Genomic DNA, 21,003 nt, shown 5'->3' with positions numbered 1-21,003 from the left:
ACTGTGGTTTCACAGTACCCCGGCCCACCAGGTAGCCCAACTATTTAGCCTCACTCAGTCCGAAGAAACATTTCTTGGGATTGATCCGAAACCCGGCCTCTCCTAGTGTCTGCAGTACTGCTGTGACCTGCTGTACATGTTCCTTCCATGTGCTGGAATAGATGGCAACATCATCCAGGTAGGCAGCGCTATATGTGTTATGGGGATGGAGCACTCTGTCCACCAGATGCTGGAAAGTTGCAGGAGCCCCTTGTGACCTGAATGGAAGGACATGATACTGCCAGTGTCCGCTAGGAGTGCTAAACGTGGTTTTGACCTTCGCAGACTCCGTTAAAGGAATCTGCCAGTACCCCTTCATCATGTCAAGTGTGGTCAAGAATTTTGCTTGACCCACCTCTGGAGGAGGTCACCCATGCATGGCATGGGATAAAAGCATCAATCTGGGATACCTGGTTAAGTCGACGGAAGTCATTGCAAAACCTCCAACTGCCATCAGGCTTACTAACCAAGACCATGGGGCTGGACCAGGGACTAAAGTTTTCCTCTGTCACTCCTAGTTCCATCATTCACTTGATTTCCAGTTCCACTTCAACTTTCTTTTCCTCCGGGAATCTATAGGGCCGCTCTCAGACAATAACTTTCGGCTTAGTCAATTTGTCGTGCACAACCAGAGAAGTCTGACCGGGTTTTTCACTCACCACCTCTGGGACAGACCAGAAAGCTGATTCCAGCTCCTGTCTCTGTCTGGCAGATAATTCCTCGCCAAAATTAAGGGGGTCTGTTTGAGCAAAGAGTGAGTGGGGCTGATCAGAGGAGGGATAGGGGTCCCTCTCTTTCCCCGGTTTCAGCAAGTTCACATGATAAACCCGCTCGCTTGGTGGACGATTGGGTTGTTTCACCAAATAATCGACCAGCCCTTTCCTCTACTTAATTTCATAAGGGCCTTGCCAATGAACGAGCAATTTGGAGTGAGAGGTGGAAACTAATACCATGACGCGATCCCCCGGACGGAATTCTCGGAGAGTTGTGCCGCAGTCATAAAGGCAGGCCTGTGCTGCTTGCGCTATCTATCTATATGACTTTTTAGAATTGGTTTAATTTTCCCTAATCTATCGTGTAACTGTGCGATATATTCTAGAATGCTTGTCGAGGGAAGAGCCTCTCCTTCCCTGCCTTCTTTTACAATATCCAGTATAACCCAGGGCTGTCGTCCATATAACAATTCAAATGGTGAGAAGCCCGTAGAGGCTTGTGGGACTTCCCGATAAAAAGAGAACGAGGGGGAGGAGTTGATCCCAATTCCTCCCATCCTCGTTGACCACCTTGCGAAGCATCTGATTGAACCTCTCTACTAAACTATCGGTTTGAGGATAGCACACAGCGGTCCTTAAGTGTTTTAATTTCAGTAACTTGGCCGTTTTCTTGAACGTTTCAGAGGTAAAAGGCGTCCCTTGGTCTGTTAGGACTTCTTTAGGGATGCCGCCTCATGCAAAGTCCCCTACAAGTTCCCATGCAATAGCTTTAGATGTAGTCGAGCACAAAGGAACGGTCTCTGGGTATCGGGTTGCATAATCCAAGATGACTAATATATATTTATGTCCTTGGGCTGAGGGCTCATGGGGTCCTAAGATATCGACCCCGATTCTTTCAAAGGGGACTTCAGTTAGGGGAAGGGGAACAAGAGGTGCACAGTCCCTCCTGGGAATTTGCCATAGTTAACACTCTGGACAGGAAATTCAAAAACTACGAACCTCCTCGTTGATTCCCGGCCAAAAAAATCGGAGCTTGATTCGCTCTAAAGTCTTTTCAGAGCCCAGATGTCCTCCAAGGAGGTGGGCATGCGCCAACACATAGACCTGCCGCCGGTAGGTTCGTGGAATTAACAGCAATTTCCGGTCCTCCCCCTCATGCTCCTCGACCCGATATAATAGGTCATTTTCTATCACAAAGTGAGGTCCCTGTGGCATGGACCGATGAGTTTGTTGGCCATTGACTAGAACTACTGTATTCTTCGCATGTTTCAGAGAGTCGTCATTCCATTGCTCTCTCTTGAAAGAAGTTGCTTTAAATTTAAACTGCAACTCAGAGAGGGGATCCGGTCTGACCTCAAGGGGTGGAGATTCCACCCGACCCGTCGGGGCGCGGGTAGATGATGTAGCTGCCCGCAACGGGCCAGGAGTTTCCGCGTCCACCTCTCGAACCTTCGTCTCGCTCTCTGACGACTGGTTACATGGCGTGGAGGCAGCTTGAGACAAGTCATTCTCATCTATTGCAATGCTCAACGGCTGACCGGGAGTACTCAATAGTCTACCGCATTTACTGTCAGACCAGTCCCGCCCTAGAACCACAGGAAAAGGTGGGTTGGGAAGGACCGCCACAAATCTTTTTAGCGTTCCTCCCTGACAGATGTAACACCAGGTGGATTTATATATATGGACTTCTCCGTGTATCATGTAAGACTGATCTTTCATTTAGTCAGCTGTCGCGGTAAGACATAACGGCGAGCAACGATGGCCATGTTACTGCCGGAGTCAAACAATGCCATGACTTTATAACAATTAATGAGTACCTCGCCAGTATGTAAGGCTGTCAGGGGATTGCTAAGGGCACACAAACCATATCCTTGCGTCCATCTGCATTCCACCTTGCTCCCAGACAGGTTGCATGCCAAGCAGGCTCCGGTTTATTTGGGAGAGACTTATTGTGTGGGACGTAATCACTAGGGGCTCCACTAGAGGGCCATTCCACTCTCCCAGATTTCGAGGCTGGCTTTGGTGTTTTTTTTATGAGCCGTATAAGCTCATCCATGGAATGGAAGTCTCCCCAGGCCAGCTGGACAAAGTTCTGGGGTAGACATTGTAGCAGCAGGAAGCAGGCAACCAGCTGCATGATCTTGAAGGTGGTCAGATCAAATGGCAGTAGCCACAGACCCACCTGTTCCCAGAGAGCCATAGCCTGCTCAGGGATCGGGCCCTCTGGATCGAATTCCCAGTGTTTTATTACCTTTACCTGCTGGCTTAGGGAAAGCCCATTTTTACCGGGGACCTTGGTGTCCATGGGCGGCTCAGCTCTCTCATCCGAGAGAGCATAATAAGCACTTTTCATTTCCTCCCCAGAAACCAACCCACATCTGTGGGTCCCTTCAACACTCTCCTTTCGGTAAGACCCAAGCCCAGGATTGTCTTTTGGAGCGGAGCCCATACCGAGTCTTTCCTGACCCCCTAATGCACTCCCCATCCAGAAACTCAGCCCCGGTACTTTCCTACCTGGTTTGCTTTTGGGTCCTGTCCCAGTTTCTTCTGGGACAGCATCCTGCTGGCTATGCCACTGTGACAAAATGAGACTCCAGACATGATAAAGGTTTGGGGCAGCCACCCGTATTATGTTCCTGGATGTAAAAATAAAGAATTGTAAGACCAGAGTAGTTTACAAGACTGAGTCCAAAACAGAACTGAAATCCAGAGGAGGGGAGAGAGGCTTTATAGGGAGTCTGGGTGAAGTGATGTCATCCTCTGGAAGTGACGTGCTCTGAGCTGAGGCACCGGCTCCTGGCGGGATTTCCCGGTAAAGGTCTGCAGACTTAGAAAGTCAGTGCACCACATCACCCCCTGAGCGGACGTGTAAACATTATTCTCTAACCCCTTCAACTGCCTCCTATTCATACGAGTTCGACAAGACATTGTTCGAATAGGCAGTACACAAAAACTAAGTAAAGCAAGGCATTGAACACCAAAATGTCTTGGTACTGCTAGAGGTTTAGTTTTTCCAAATGCCCATTTCTTGCTTTGCTTAAAGTGTCAGGTGTGAGTCAAAAGATTCTTGGCATAACTTTCTTTCTTCCTTTCCTCTCTTTGATCGACTTTTTTTTTTTTACTGATCTTATAAAGCTGATCTAAGTATAATGTAGTAATCCAGTCTCCATAACAACTTCACCTTTTTTAAATAAAACTACAGGGCTCTGCCCCCTGCTCCCTTCGCTCGCCAACCCCCAGGCATGTGCTACGTGCTAGCCACTTTGTGGGTCTGCCACTCACGTATGGGGAAGCAAATGTACAATTTAAATAGATTATTTTCCTGGGAATTGTTACATATGCATAATAGAACTAACATTACAGTGAGTAATTAACCATAGTAAAAAATAGTAAAATGTAATAAATTGAAAGAAAATTATGTTTCATGTTGCGTTAGAGGTATTCGTTGCGTTATGCGTTTTTGTTCTATTTGGCTTTGAGATTAACATGCAAATACATTTCAAACTTACACTTTTACTTTAAAACTTCAGTAAAAACAATTTTTTGAATTTTCATCAATATCGCATTGAATTTTGATTCCATGTTTGGACTTACAAAGTGACAATGCAATGTATAACTGCCCGTGAGTGAATATCGTGTCTTTCACTTTAATAAATAAACAGACTTTTTCGAATGTTTGTCCCTGTCATTTGTTAATTATCATAGCAAACGCTATTCTAATGGGAAACTGTAAACATTTTAATACAAATGGCATATCAAGATCTCCTTTGGTGTCTAATGTTATCCATGGAAGATGTACTACATACTTTCTTGTCGCCTGTTAAAATTTGACATGTCAGAATTGTTCGACAGCATAGTCTATTGATACGCATTTAACCAATTTGCAATGTAACAGATTGACGATTTTTGCATTAATCCGTTTGACTTCATCGTTTCTCTGTGCTAGGATTGCTCATGTACTCATTTCTTCTGTTGATAACCCTTCGGGGTGAAATTCTTCAATAAGATTCGGACATAATAATTCTGCTTTTATTGGGAACTTAAAGTGAGGAAAACGTAAAATTTAACTGAGAGTGCAGGAACTGTGTCTGACATAAGCATTCACACAAATGAGAGGTGAGAGGATTGTGGGTGTGTTTGAAAATGGTTGAGAGGAGGGCGGGACTTGAAAAAATCTCTTGGCAATAGTCTCATCTCAAGGTTTTCTTTTATAATACAGAGATTTTTTGTTTTCTAAAAGTGCTTTCAAAGTTGATATACTAATGCCTCTAAAGACAGAAGGCTATAGTGAGGTATGCTTGTAAGCAATTTAAAAACAGGTTGTAAGAAGTGCCATTAAAGTTTATAAAGCTAAAATCATGTTTGCAAAATCAGCTGCTTTATCTTATGCTTCTGACATCAAAATGGGAGCTATCACCACAGCATGTTTGTTCAACATAGAAACAGCTTATGAAAGCATGCATTAGGGTAGCAGTTATTCGCAAAAACCAAGCAATACCTATGACACCAGGGGTACTCAACCTCAGTTCTGTATGTTAGCATTGGATGCATTTTGCTTTAACCAAATTTCTAATTAGAACCCACTTATTGATTACTAAAGCAATAATTTTTCTGTCCTTAGTTTTAGTTAAGCAGTTCGTTATGACTCAGAACCCTTTATTCCGTATTTTAATTTTAAACAGCCACATTGAGGTGTTAGTTGTTGATTGTTTTCTTAACCAGCCATCAGTTAATAATGAGGTGCAAATGACAAAGGAACTACCAGTTTTCTAGCTAACATTCCTCCATTTAAAAATTTGTATTTGCACTATGAAGTATTTGTGTTAATACAGTGGAGCCTCGGTTCACGACCATAATTCATTCCAAACCTCTGGTCATAAACCGATTGAGTCTTGAACTGAAGCAATTTCCTCCATAGGATTGTATGTAAATACAATTAGTCCGTTCCAGACTGTACAAACTGTATGTAAATATATATATTTTTTAAAGCTTTTTAAGCACAAATATAGTTAATTACACCATAGAATGCACAGTGTAATAGTAAACTAATGTAAAAAACATTGAATAACACTGACACAAACACCCAGGCTCCCTGCTCAGCTGCACACGCAGGCTTTCTCTCTCAGCAGCACACGAGCCCCCCTACCCCCTCTCCTCTCAGCTGCAAGCGCAGGCTCTCGCTCTCTTTCTCTCAGCAGCACGTGAGCCCCCCCCAACCTCTCTCTGTAACAATGCAGCAGTTCGTGCTATAGCCTTACAATCCGATTGCTGTATAAACACCTTTTAAATGAGTTTTAAGCACAGGGAAAAAAGGAACATTTGAACAAATCCGAACTTTATTTAAAAGCTAACCAAGAAAGTAACATTACAGGAGTTCAAGCTAATAGCATTACAACCCGATCGCTGTAAACACACTTTTTAAATGAGTTTTAAGCACAGGGGGAAAAAAATGAACATTTGAACAAATCCGAACTTTATTTAAAAGCCAACCAAGAAAGTAACATTACAGGGTTCAAGCTAATAACATTACAACCCGATCGCTGTAAACACACTTTTTAAATGAGTTTTAAGCACAGGGAAAAAATGAACATCTGAAAAAAGAGAAAAGTAACATTGCAACACTTCTCATAATTAAGTCTCAATAATTCTCACCACTTTTCACTTGCTTAGAAGCCATGGTTAACTGCAAAAGCACACGAAATACTGTAGAGCACAAAGAGTTCACAGGTAAAGCATGCACGTCTGACTGAGAACAATGAACAGGGAGTGGCTGAACACGTGCTTAAATACAGTAATTGGTGCGTACGAACCGGAAGGGAAATGAAATAGAGCACAAAGACTTCACAGCGAAAGCACATACGCACAGAGAACAATGCAACACGTGCGGCGCACAAACCGAATGGGAAACTGGCTTGTTTGTATACCGAGTGTGTGGTCGTGAACCGAGGCAAAAGTTTGGCGAACTTTTTGGTCATAAACCGAGTTGTACGTGTACCGAGACGTTCGTGAACCGAGGTTCCACTGTACAATGTTTTTAAGTGAGAGAGAAGGGAAGCACCAAGAGGTACAAATCTCTTCCACATCACAAAACATATGGATAATGTTCTTGTAAAATGAAAAATCAAAAACGTGATTAAGATTTTCCTGGGAAGGTTGAAAGTACTAACAAAGCATATAATTAAGTACTAAATGTTATCTGCTAGGCTTGGCTTTTAAATACAAAACTGGTTGGAATGAAAACCTGCACCAACTGCGGAGCTCCAGTGCTAGAGTTGAGTACCCCTGCCTTTAACTCACAATATATCAGAACTAATTACACATTCTATTTAGATAGATAGATAGATAGATAGATAGATAGATAGATAGATAGATAGATAGATAGATAGATAGATAGATAGATAGATAGATAGATAGATAGATAGATAGATAGATACATACATACTTTATTAATCCCAATGGGAAATTCACATTTAAACTGATTATCAAAACTTTCAGGTAGTTCTTAAGCAAACACCAAAGCATTAACAAACAAGCTGTTTAACATAACATGTTGTTTCAACATAAAAAGGAATAAAGCATCTTTGTAAATGTCTGTTTTTTAAACAAGGAGTTTTGTTTCTTACTTCAACAGCATCTTTTTCAGTATTCTAACTTTTTATTGTAAATGTATGTTTTGGAGTATCACTATACTGTGTAGAACAGCAATGGGTTAACACTGCTGATTCACAGATCCCATGTCATGTGTTCAAAGGCTACACCTGTTCATGTGTACTTCCCACATTCTCCCCTTGCTTGTGTATGTTTTCCTCTTAAGTACTCTAGTTTTCCTCCCACATAATCAAAGAGTATGGGGGTCTGCATGAGAGGGCATTGTAATGGACTGGTGGACATTCTAGGGTTGTTTACTGCTTTTCTTCCAGTGCTGACAAAATAAGTTCCAACAGTCAACCTCTAAAGATGAGAGTTGGATTAAGCATTTTGAGAATGTTATCTAAGGTTATTATATTGTTCTCTGTGATATATATAGTCACTGCACTAAATCATAAGATATGTGATAATTCTTGAGAAGACCATTCAAAATTAACTGCAAGCTTAGAATAATAGCTTTAGACTTCTAGAAATACAGGTAAAATTCAGTTACAATGAAATGCCAGGGACCTAAAAAATATTTTGTTGTAATGAAATTCTGTATTTGTCACTATAGTGCTTTCTTTCACTTGCGTCCAGGCGTTTGCAATCATTTCAATAGCTTCTTTCACGTTAATATCTCCTCCTGTCTACAAGTTATGCTGACGAGAATTTTTCTCTGCATTTCCTTACAATAATACACTTTCAGGGTGTGAATGGTGCCCAAATTCAATGGCTGAAACGCTGCTGTGCAATTGGGTGGGAGGAATTCAACGCGAACATTATCTAAATGCAGAAGCATGCTGTGGGCAGCACAGTTATCAATCAGAAGCTGACTCATCCTTTTCTTCTTCTTCATATTGTGAGGTTTCTGAACTCTTTTGGGATCCCCCCACCCAATGGGAATGTCATGCTGAAGTGCGTCCCGAAGCGTGATTGCCACGTCTGTGTAAGATTCTCCATTGCTGGGGCAGGGCAACAACAGGCTCACAGCGGTGCAGTGTGGAGCCACAGAAGCAAATCCTAAAAGATCGTGGTTGCACTATAAGTCCCTGTCTTGCACCCTTAAACACGAGGCTTAGTCTCAGTAATTTAGCAAAACCAGCTTTATTTAGCTTGAAACAGGAACAGCACGGTTACTTATTGTAGCGTGATCTGCCACTCTCCTATAAACAGACACAGCAGTCAGGCAGGGTCGTGGCCAGGTTAGTGGCCAAGTTATACTGTGCCCTGGATTTACAATGTTTCTTGCATCACCCATCTAGTTTGCTTTGGTGGAGAGACGCAGCAGAGCTGTGAGCCTGCTGTTGCCTTGGCAACAGATAAACAGTCTTCCACAGGTGTGTTGTCCCATTGGGGGAGGTCCCAAGAGAGTTTAGAAACCTCACATTTTCTTTAATCAGTGGCGCATTAATAGGAATGTTTCTTAAACGAGCATCACTTAACCACATAAAAACAGCTTTTTCAACGTCTTCAAATTCAGCAGTTCGCATACATTTGCAACCCGAGATTTTTCTTCTTTCTTTGCTCGGTCTTTCAAGAAAGTTGACAGTGTCAATGGCGAAATTCTGAATTCACTGGTAATGTCTTTTTCTTTTTGTCACAATCGAGTTTTTTTTTCTAATATGAACTGTTATCATTTTTTCGTGTCTGCCGTTTCTATAGGAGGGTGCAAATAAGTTAAATTCCAATGGATGTTTTTCAAATGTTGACTAGCAATAAGCAAACGGTATCAATGAAAACAAAAACAGCAAAAAAAAAAAAAAAAGTACGAGGAAAGTTCGAAGAAAGAAATTTTTATTATTATTATTATTTTATTATTTTTTTTTACAATGTTTCTGTTTGGGGATTGTTGTGCACAACTGAGCAGCAGCCACAGAACTAACTGATCTGGGAATGATTCATTCAGGCATTTCAAGGTCTTTTGGGCACTTTGTTGTAATGAAAGTATCTGCTGAATATATATTTCATATTAACGAGATTTCTATAGACTCGTGTCATATGGGGAAACTGTCGGGACCATAAAAATACTTCGTTGTAATGAAAATTTTGTTGTAAAGATATTTGTTGTAATTGAATTTTACCTGTATAATACTGCTGTTAGCTCTAAAAGTAGATGGAAAGTTGTAATGTATGAACAAGGGTCATTAGGTTAAGAAAACAATTTTCGATATCCAAGGCAGATCATAACTGTCTTGAGATGAAAACAAAAACTAGAAGTCATGGAACAATTGGAAATGCCAGTGAATAAACATGTCATAGTTTAAAATCTAGAAATGGGAAATTAAGTAGCATCGAATTTAATGTTCTTGCATGGTAAGGACGAAAACTGTGCAGGGGAAGCATTAGAGTTTCAAATTGAATGTTAGTAGTGATGGTGTAGTGAAATCAGAGTTTCAAAGCTATGTCTATAGTCGAGGCAAAATTAACTTACAGATGCTACAAGCCAGTGTAGAATAAATATTGTTTTTAATAGCAAATCACCAGCCCAAACAACTAAGAGTAATGGTGGGAAGCAAATACTCTGCTCTACAGTAGATGTGGACTTTACATAAGACAACTGTGCACTTGAAATGAGACTTGCACCTGGTGAAAATTACCATTTAAGTCCATAAAGTGAAAGCCATTTTTTCTTTTATGACACATAATAGCGTCTTACACTACAAATACTAAAAAATTCAAAAACTTGTATTCTGTTGTCTGACTGCTGTGACAAAAATTTCCTGGCTGTGTTTTGTAAGTTGTTTGAATAAAAGCATCTGCTAAGCAAGTAAATGTAAATGAAAATGTTTCATAATGAAAATTAACAGCGATTAAAGAGTGATACTGGATTGAAATTACAGTAATATTTGGTAATAATAACTGGTGCTGAAGGTCAGGCCATTTTCAAGGTAAGGTGTGCTTTTATTATTAGTTTATGCTAAGAATATATTTTAAAGCTAAATATAGTAAGTATAATAATAATAATAATAATAATAAATTATGCACTATTTAAAATAGGGATGGCTACCTTGTGCCTACAAAGTCTTGGGCTTGTATCTCAGCATAGGCCCTGCGTGTATGGGACTTGTACATTCTCTGTGTTTCTGTTTTTTTCCAGTTACTCTAACTTTGCTTCCATGTCTCAGACACATGCATGTTTGGTTAGTTGGCAGTTTTAAGCTGGTGTGACTGAGTGCAGGTGTCTGAGTGAGTGCTCCCTATGATAGATTGGCACCCTATCCATGGTTGGTTCCTACATTAGACCTATTGCTGCTTTTTGCAATAATCAGCTTCATATATAAGTTAATGTAAATTAATTCAACTAATGTGTATCTTGGAATTTTTGGTTGAGATTTTTTTTTTGCTTTATTGCAGGAAATAACATCAATTCTAAAGGAACTGAGAAGAGTTCAAAAACAGCTAGAAGGTGATTATCAGTTTATAATTTCTTAGAAAATAACTTTCTGTGAAATATCCCTAGATAAGTATAATATTCATAAAGTTGGGTAACTGGGCAATAATTAGATATGAGATTTAATCTAAAGTTTAAGAAAAATTGTAAAGTGAATAGGACACTGTGTACTTGGGTCCTGTCATTCTTAAAGCAATAGACACGTCATCTTGGTTGGTGTTTCCAGTTCATTCTTAATAAATGGGCAAATGTAAAAGTCAGAGAATGATACTGGATGCGTTCAGAATAGAAGTGTCCTAAACTAATATTGATTCTAGTGAATCAAAACATTTGGAGTTTATTTTAGAGTGCACTGGTTGATTTACTCTGGAAACTAGGGGCACAGAATGTGCAGGCCATTTAGGATTTTGGCACCTGAAATTATATTTATTAATCTATTTCATAAACAGCAGCTACCTCATAATTCCATGTAAAAATATGGGCTGTTTTGTCCAACTGCGAATATGATTTTGACTTGTGATGTATTTTTAAACCTTTTTACAGCATTCAGTATGTATGTTTTATATCAGTTTCATTTCAACTGGATCTTATTAATTTTTTTAAACTTATTTCAGGTAATTTTAGCCAAATGGTTTTAGTGGATGTTCGACTGCAGGCATTTTATTACTAAGCAATTATTTCATAGATTCGGGCTTCAACTATTAAGAAATAATAAACTATAGAGCAGTCTAAAATGGGACAAAATAATGGGCATCAATCAAATTAATTCCCATTTAGCAAACAAGAGCCTTCATGCTGGTGTTGTACTTTGTTTGATTTTCAAGTGTTTCCCTTACAGATATATTTTTGCACTCTCCACTTTGCATCAACACAGGGGGTGTCATCCCATTTTAAGTATTATTTTGTCTTGGAGCTTTGTTTTCAGTAAATGGTATGCCAGAAGCACATTGCTACAGTTCTTTGGACTCCTAACAAATCTGATGGATTAATATTTCTCTCAGTTTCAGATAATTTATGAATTCTCCTGTTCACTTTTTTTGTATTATGTTCATAACTCACATTTATTTAGTAAAGGTGAATTATTCAGATTTTTTACTGGCTGTCTAGACCACATAAAAATTAGTTAAAGCTTTCATCTCTGCAGCAATTTCTATTTTACACCAATAAGAAATGAGGTCAGGTCTAACACTTTTTCAATTGTTTTTTTTTTCTTCTTCATTTAGTTATCAACAATATCATTGACCCCACTGGTGGTACAGACCTTCGTTCTAGGGGTTTATCAAGTGCTACGCCTGTTACCAGTGTAAACCGCCAAGTTGCCACAGCAGGGGACTCAGGAACTTTTGCACAAGGAGGGGGTTTCCCTCTGTTAAGCTCTCGTATTGTGGGTGAGCAGGGGAAGAAGAAAGTGAGTGCTGATGACAAGGGCTACATTGTCTGATTGTATTTGCATTTGTAATTCATATTATGTATTGGTTATTGATGAATGACTGTGGATTTAGGCTTGATTTCAGAGATTTTGTATATGTCTTGTATATTGTTGATATGCTGTATAAAACAACTTGTTTCTGAGTGGATTGCAAAACTACTTTTGCCTTTTTATGGAGGCATTTTATCACTGTGCAGCAGAATGCATTCAGTATCAAGCCTTGTGTAAAATGGTAAATGGGTGGCGGGCCTTCTTTTCATGAACAACTGTAGAGCCATTTCATAGTGCCATATTGATTTTGTGCTTTGTGTATAAAAGCATACTGATGAATTAATGTAAAGCAATCAGAGAAATTGTTTCTTTTGTACTGTCAAAATGGTGTTTTACTTTTGTTATGGCAGAATTTACATTGCCAGCAGTGTCCCTGCACAGAAAACAGTGTTAATACTGTATGTTGCGATGTTATTGTGTTCAGTCAGCTTTATCATACAATTATGTGAAATTAGAATGCAAGACACATGGATGCAGCAGATAATAATGCAAAATGTTGAAATTCACTGAAATTGTTTTGGTGAAAAATGTGGGGAGGAAAATATTTTAATTTCTTTCAGTTTTACAACACACTCATTGTTATTTCTCAAATTTGATCAAAAATATTCATGTAGCATATGCAATTTTAATAATTCTCTGTGTCAATATACTTTTACAGGCAAAACATTTCTAAACTGGTTAAAATTGTCATTGGTGCAAGCGTACATAAAACAATGCCTCAAATTTGAAAGTTGCTATGTCATTTTCATATTTGGTGAACACACTTTAGTTGTGATGTGTGGCCTCTGATTTTAGAAGAACTGTATTTTGAAAGTGAGCTCTTGCCTTTATTTCCATGAGAGCATAAGTTACTGTAGTGATGCTTTTATTTTGTAGAATGCTGAACCTCATGCACTTTATGTCTCTGAGCCAATGAAAACCTACAGTATAGTTATCGAATGTGGAGTAGGGGAACACAGTTCTTTGTCTGATACAGTGGCAGTATTTTACAAATCCAACCTGGGACTACATGAAATTCCACATTTAACCTGCATATTGCATTAAATATTTGTATTGTTTAGGCCTTTATAGTGTTTATTACTGGGGTATACAAAGAGTTAACATGCACACTAATTCAGATTAGTGCCTTTGTAGTCTGTTTGTGGGTGCCGAAGGCTAGATAGACTCCTGCCAAAACTTTTGCTTTTGGGTCACTTTCACCACTCTTTATTGTGGATAATTTAAAGGTATGTCAGCAGGTTGTTCTTTAATACACAGGTTATGTGTACCATGTTTTGGGAATATAGGGGTAGAATAGCAACAGGTGGGATCAGGAGGCACCCTAGAGATTTGTGCTTCTATAGCCAGCTTTGCACAAATAATCTGGTTTGTTTTTAGTGTGTTGCCTCTTCATTATCATGCTAAAATAATATAAAAGTCTGTCTTTTACTTACATGTCTGGTCACCTCAGTACAGTGTGTCACAAACTTTCAATGATATTTTAATGCATCATAGATGACCATAAATCACTTCATAGTTGGGTTTGTGTAAAAAAAAATGTAGACCTCTTTGTTTATCTTTGCTTTAACTAAATTAGGCCACTATCTTCCTATCTAACTGTTAATCACGGCCATTTTAGATGCTTCTATCCAGTAATCTCTTTATGCTGCTCACTGTGGCTTCTTCTTCTCAACAACTTGAATATCTGTGAGTTTAATACGGAATAACAGTCTAGAGAACCAATATAATGACTGTGTGGCAGTACAAAATTAAATCAGGAACCAAGGAGTGAATTTCCACACTCATACTATTCCTTAAGAGAATAATTAACTATTAATTACTTTTTAAACTATTTACTTTTCTTTAGTCTTTTTGAAATGAATGTAATTTGACATTCAGTTATACATTATTTCTTTTTCCTTTTAAAAACAGAGAGCATGGTAATACATAATGTTTTACATAATATTTAGTAATGTGAATTAAGATTCTGACACTAACCACAGTACAAAAAAATAACTTAATAATAGAGGTAATTTACTTTTATTAAAACTTGAATTACTGTACTCTTTAAACTCCCATAAACACGATTGCATTAAGTACTAGTTTTTCAAGTCAATGTAAGTACTATGATTGTATTGTACTGTAATGCTGAACTGGCACCTGGTTCAGGATTGGTTGCTGCCCTAAGCTTAGTATAAAGTCGGACTTTGTGATGGAGCTTAGATACAACATTTTTTAAGTAAAGAATGAGGAATTTTTCACTAATGAATGTAAGTGTAATATTTGGGAACCTTGTGCCCTGATTGTGTGGGCATCTGATGCATTGAAACTCTGAATTAATTTGCATATCATTTTGTGTTTCACACGCCAAAGTTTAGGGAATTCTTACATGATGGATGTTCAGACAGTCAACTGTTTGTCTGTTCCTGTATTTCCTATTTAAAAAGTGACAAAACCCCTTTATTTTATGTAGCTTGTTTCAGTAGTGAATTATACCTTAAGGCACTCTTCACAGATTAATAGGAATTGTTCAGTTGTTGGACTGCCTTTTTTTTCTAACTGCAGTCCAGGCTGGTTAAGTGGCCCATTGGAGTCAGACTGTGAGTCAGTGGTACAGACTGAAATGACCTCCTTGTGATTAACCACATGGCTTGTGTTTTCCTTTACTTAATATTGTGATGTAAATTGAAAGGGTGAATAATAATAATAATTACAGTAATTACAGAGCACATGGATATTTAGCCTGGTATGCCCAACTGATTATCATTAATATAGTTATGTTCAGGCAATGCTAACAGTCTCAATTTATCTTTCATTGTATTGTGAGTACTAGGGTGTTGTACCGTGTTAGCCATTATGAATGTAGAGAAAAGCCAAACAAAATGACACCTTTTATGTAAAATGATTACATCTTGCCTGAAGAAGGGGCCTGAGTTGCCTCGAAAGCTTGCATATTGTAATCTTTTTAGTTAGCCAATAAAAGGTGTCATTTTGCTTGGCTTTTCTCTACATTGTATTGTGAGAAAATATATATCTTTAGGTTTCTTGTTGAGAATTTAGAGCAGGGCCTCTTTAAACCTCTGCAGCACACATGGCAATATAACCTGGCGTCCTAGCTACCTGTTTATCACTGCCTAGATGGGGCCAGTGGTGACTTTAGTATTACTCTTAAATATGTTTTTCTTTCTTGTTTGGCTTAAAGCCACCATATTGTAGTTCCATGTTTATTTTTCTCCCTACATTCATATATTTTACACAAGATTTCGTTTTGGTTTTATTTGTTTGCCTTATTTTCTAATTCTTTATAGTAGTAGTGAATACTACTCCATGTTGCAATATTACCATATCTAATCAAACTTTTATATTATAATGACTGAGCTACAGAATTAAATGTGGTAGGACCTTTATGCTATTCTATCTTTTTTGTACGTGTTTAGCAATCTCAGCCTGAACAGCATCAATTGAGTCTCCCAGTTCCATAGTTCTTCTTGAGTTTTTTTGGCTTTAGTACGCCCTTCCAGGTTTGTATTCTTTTCCTGTTATTCTCTTTTGGTGACAGCTCTTGTTTGGTGGCCTTTTGTTAGACAAATTGATTGAGCATCAGTGAGTCCTGCCTCTGAAATCTGACGTGCTAAAATTCATCTATATTGAGTTCTTTGTCAGTATGTACAACCTTAAACAGTGTGTACTAATACAACTCTAATTTCAAAAAAAGTTGCTGTGCAAAATGTCAATAAAAACAATGCAATGGTTTGCAAATCTCATAAACCCATATTTTATTCAAAATAGAACATAGAGAACCTATCAAATGTTGAAAGTGAGAAAATGTACCATTTTAAGAAAAGAATAAGTTTATTTTGAATTTGATGGCACCAATACATCTCATAAATGTTCAGACAGGGCCATATTTACCACAGTGTAGCCTCTCCTCTTCTTTTAACAACAGTCAATAAATGTCTGGTGGCTGAGAAGACCAGTTGCTGTACATTTTGGACAGGAATGTTGTCCCTTTCTTGTTTGATATAGGATTCTAGCTTCTCAACAGTCCTGGGTTGTCTTTGTTGTATTTTTCATTTCATGATGCACTAAATGTTTTCAATTGGTGAAAAGTCTGGACTACAGGCAGGCCAGTTCAGCACCCGGACTCTTCTACTGTGAAACTATACTGTTCTAATAGATGCATTATGCAATTTAGCATTGTCTTGCTGAAATATGCAAGGCCTTCCCTGAAAAAGACATCATTTGGAAGGAAGCATTTGTTGCTCTAAAACCTGTACATACTTTTGAGCATTGGTGTTGCCTTTTCAGATGTGTACGCTGCCAAATCTATAGGCACTAATGCATCCTTCATACCATGAGAGATTCTGGCTGTTGAACTGAATGCTGATAACAAGCCGGATGGTCCCTGTCCTTTTTAGTCTGGAGGATGTAGTGTCCATGTTTTCCAAAAAGAAATTCAAATGTAATTTCTTCTGACCACAGAACAGTTTTCTACTTTGCGTTGCTGGATCCTGTTCATATATGGCTTCTTCTTTGCATGATTGAGCTTTAATCTGCATTTTTGGATGGCACAACGAACTGTGTTCACAGACAGATTTCTGGAAGTGTTCCTGAGCCCATGCAGTGATTTCCATCAATCAGGCCTCTTTTTAATGCAGTGCCACCCAAGAGTCCGAAAGTCACAGGCATGTATTATTGATTATCGGCCTTGTCCTTTACTCACAAAGGTTTCTCCAGATTCTCTAAATCATTTGATGGTATTATGTACTGTAGATTATAAGATATTCAAAGTCTTCACAATTTTACGGTGAGGAACATTATTCTGAAATTGTCCGACAATTTGTAGGTTGTTTTTTTTGCAGATTGGTGAACCTCTGTCCATCTTTACTTTTGAGAGACTCTGCCTCTCTGAGATGCTGTTTTCATGCTCAATCATATTATTGACCTTTTACCAATTAACCTAATTAGTTGCAAAATGTTCCTCCAGCTCTTTCTTTTTTGTACCACTTACTTTTTCAGCCTTTTGTTGCCATCGTCCCAACCTTTTGGAGACTTGTAGTTTCCAACAAGTTCAAATTGAGCTGATATTTTTCATGAAATAGTCAAATGCCTCATTTTGAACATTTGATATGCTTTCTATGTTCTATTGTGTATAAAATATGGGTTTATGAGATTTGCAAATCATTGCATTCTGTTTTTATTTACATTTTACACAGCATCACAACTTTTTTGGAATTGGGGTTAATGTTTTAAAATTCATCTAAAATGAGCTATTTATCAGTGTATACAACCTTAAGCAACAACTGCTAGCAGACTATGAAACATCAGTGTGTTCTCCTATCTAATACTGCATGTTATAGCAGTGTGGCCTATTCGTCATGTGAGTTTTTATTTATAAGCATTTTTCAGTAAATCTGTATATTGTACTGTACAGTAAGTTATTGACCATATTTTCATACTGCATATGCAGTAGTAAAATGCATAATTTGAGGTATATTACTGTCCAATTCTATATATTTATGTTATGCTGCATACACTTATCAGAAAATGGCACAGTTGCGTTCAGAGTTCAAAATACTGACTTTGACTTTCATAGCCAAAATTTAAATGAATAGCCGTCCCCTAACAATACAGGTACATAAAAAAGGAGTTCTCCATACCTAATTACAGTGCTGCTTTTTCAGGAGATTTCTACACTTCTCTTGTTCTGCATAGGCTTTCTCTGTGATGTACTGGCTGGCTTTAGATTTGTAGTTTGTACATGTCAAACAATTGTTTAAGGTTCAAATTCACTGTGTTGCCTATTAATGCTACATTTAGCAGTAGCATGGCTGCTTTGACCCCTCTTCACCTATACACTTCCTCTGTCCACCTAGATCCAAGCACCCCTATCCAGTGGCTTTTCAGACAATAGTTAGGTCTCTTAGGGATTCAGTTACTTTTTTTATTTCATCTCTCTCTGTTTGTTTGAATGTCTTTATGCATGTTTATGAAGTTAATCATCAGGCAAGTCCACAGTGTACAGTATCATGCCTTAGTGAGCACTGTTTCATAGACAATTTTATGTCTATAAACTTTGCAGAACAAGATGAATCAATGGCATGCTAGATTTTGCATCCATTGTACATACGAAGAAATGGAGCACTAGTCTGTGGACATTCTCCATTTTGTATAGGTGAATTACATGATCATTTGAGTCACATGAAAATTACTGCTGACTGCAAGGTTCCAGATGTCCTCCAGGACACATTTTTGTGTCTGTTTGTCCAGATCCTACCTTTATAACAAAAAACTGTTTGGGGTACTAGAGAAACACTTCAGGGTAGCTTCACGGAAATGGCTACTTCAAGGACTAGACTGAACAGGTCATTCTGATTTCTTGTTCACCCTTAATTTTCATTAGCCTTCAGTAGATGCATTAAACGGGATGGCAAGTTACTTTTGATGAACTAGGCCATTTGTCCTTGACGCTTGTCTTATTGTTGGTCTTTGCCTGTGACAAAGGTACACACCTGTTATCTGTGTAAGCTGGGCTTGATGGGAATCTGCTTCTAGTGGTCCATGAAATAATATGGACTTAAGCTACCTTGACAGCTGACTTTTTCAGCAAGTAAAACAACTGCTTTCACGTTTAGCATTTGTGCACTGGTGATGAATGGTACTGTTGTGCGACAAAAAGAAATTACAAATTCATGTTCAAAACTAACAGTTATACTCATTAAAGCAAAACTGTTGAGGAGTTCAGGGAAAAGTCTTTAAAAGGCTGTTATGAGCTTGTAGGTGCACATAGATGGATGTGAGTGCCCTGTCCTTTTTGCAATAACCACTTAATTGAATTGAAGAGCTGAGTTGCAAAATCAGCTAAGTACAGGAGACAACTTTTTGTGAAAAGGAGAAAAATAATTTTTAAGTATTTGAAATGATATTTTTAAAATTCTTTTTGCAGAATGTTGGTTGTTTCATTACTGAAGGTCAATTGCTGGACATCTCAGAAATCTGAATATTTTACATTTTTGTAAAAAATAGGAAAAAAACGTACTTAGCAGGTTTTGACGCTAAATCAATGCTATTCCATAAACCTATAAGTAGAAACTTTCATCAAAAGTGCTCTGGATCTTGAAATATTTTTATTATATAACAAATGAAATACAGAGCTTTTAGTCTCTAAACTATTTAGCTAAAAAGTAATGCTAAAAGTCATGAATTCCTGTTAAGCATTGTTTAAGTAGTAAATTAAAAAAGTTATAAGCAATCTCTAGAATGTCAAAATTCTACATCACAAATCAAATTAAATAATGCATAACTACCACTAGCCAACCCTAATCCTAATCTCTAACCCTAAACCCGATATCTAGAGGTTCGGACAATGGCTAGCTAGTGGTAGTTATATAAAATCACCTCAGCTTAGCTGACTCATTATACCCATGAAATGTAGCTCTCGCTTCTCCAAGCATCCGCATATTCGTAGTTTAGCAATATTCAAAATTATTAAGAATATGTTTTGAAATATCTTACATAGTATTCAACAGTGGTCGCTCGCTTTGCTGGCTTTTTCTTTCGTGAAGGCTTCAGCTTTGTAATGCACATCTGGATCAGAATAAAATCATCTTGGCTCCATTTCACTTGTTTTTTGTAAAAGTCGTTGTGAAACTTTTCAACATCAGCCGGAGTGAGCTGGCCAACGTCGCATCTTGTTCCACGATGCCTACCAACACCTCCATGATTGCAAGAAATCTTTGGCATCTTTTCAGTGCTGCTATATCGTTTCTTCTTTTCTACGTTTCTTTTCCAATTCTCAGGATTTCTGCTTCGTTTCCTGGGATTGTTTGATTTAGAAATTGTCTCATCAAACTCCATATTTACGTCCGCCATTTTTTTGTCACGTGGCAAATGCGCTGAGATGATTGGCTGGTGTACTTAGCAGCTTTTGGAACTAAGCTGGTTATGTATTTAACAGGTTTTGGAACTCACATCAAAATTTATAGCAATATATTTTGGAGCCCACTTCAATACCAAGCACATAGCCGACCCTTTGATGAGTCACAACCATGCTTCACCTAAAGTTTGCCAAAAAATGTACTTAGCAGGTTTTGGAACTCACCTCTTCAATTGTGCAGGTCAAGAATTTAACCCATTATTAATTGTGCAGGTCATACTGCAAAGTATAAACTTAAAGATTATGCAATTTGGTGATTACACTGGACATACAGTGTCACTAGTTCACATGGCCCCTGCTGTTTCAGTTCACTTCAGAAGTCTTTTTTTATTCAGTGTATTCACTGACACATGACAAAGCATGAGGCTTTCCTAGGGCCCAGTTGCATGGCTGCTTGTCCTTCTTGGTTTTAATTTGATGCTTTTGTGAGGTAAACAGTATGTATGTGTGTATGTATGTTTAAAGTGAAAAATGATCCATGGAACCTGAGCTGTAATTTGTTAGGGTTGGTTTAATTTAATTTTTTATGCTGATTTTCTTTCTTTTGTGCAGTAAAATTACAATGTTGATAGATCACAAGATGGATTGGTATTAAAGCTGTCAAAGGGTTTTGTATATAGATGATATATATAGAAATATGTATTGCCAATACTACTGCTGATCAGAAGTGATGGCACTTTTTATGTACAAAAAAAAGATATCATTCAATAAAATGTGTATATTGATTAACATTTTCGATGATTGAACACTTGGTTATTCTCTGGCTTCAAACAGCCAATTGTAGATGATTATCCTGCAGGGGACTGGCATACTGTCCAGACCCAGTTTTCTCATT

The 21,003-nt window shown here is 38.1% G+C and overlaps 1 protein-coding gene across 2 annotated transcripts in view; it reads left to right on the top strand.

The window, feature by feature from the left end:
* Positions 1-20,897, top strand: part of cep170bb (centrosomal protein 170Bb) — a 132,080-nt gene extending 111,183 nt beyond the window's left edge. For both annotated transcript variants that reach the window (XM_028821984.2, XM_051919848.1), the window contains 4 exons: positions 10,737-10,788; positions 11,997-15,076; positions 15,273-16,276; positions 16,343-20,897. In XM_028821984.2, coding sequence (XP_028677817.1) covers positions 10,737-10,788; positions 11,997-12,214 — 270 coding nt within the window. In that variant the 3' untranslated portion in view covers positions 12,215-15,076; positions 15,273-16,276; positions 16,343-20,897. The remainder of the gene's footprint in view (positions 1-10,736; positions 10,789-11,996; positions 15,077-15,272; positions 16,277-16,342) is intronic.
* Positions 20,898-21,003: the final 106 nt, after the last annotated feature.

The sequence above is a fragment of the Erpetoichthys calabaricus genome, chromosome 16 (assembly GCF_900747795.2).
Source record: "Erpetoichthys calabaricus chromosome 16, fErpCal1.3, whole genome shotgun sequence".
NCBI classification, from domain to species: Eukaryota; Metazoa; Chordata; class Cladistia; order Polypteriformes; family Polypteridae; genus Erpetoichthys; species Erpetoichthys calabaricus.
The sequence above is the reverse complement of the archived record's forward strand: the minus strand, read 5'-3'. Positions and strand labels throughout refer to the sequence as shown.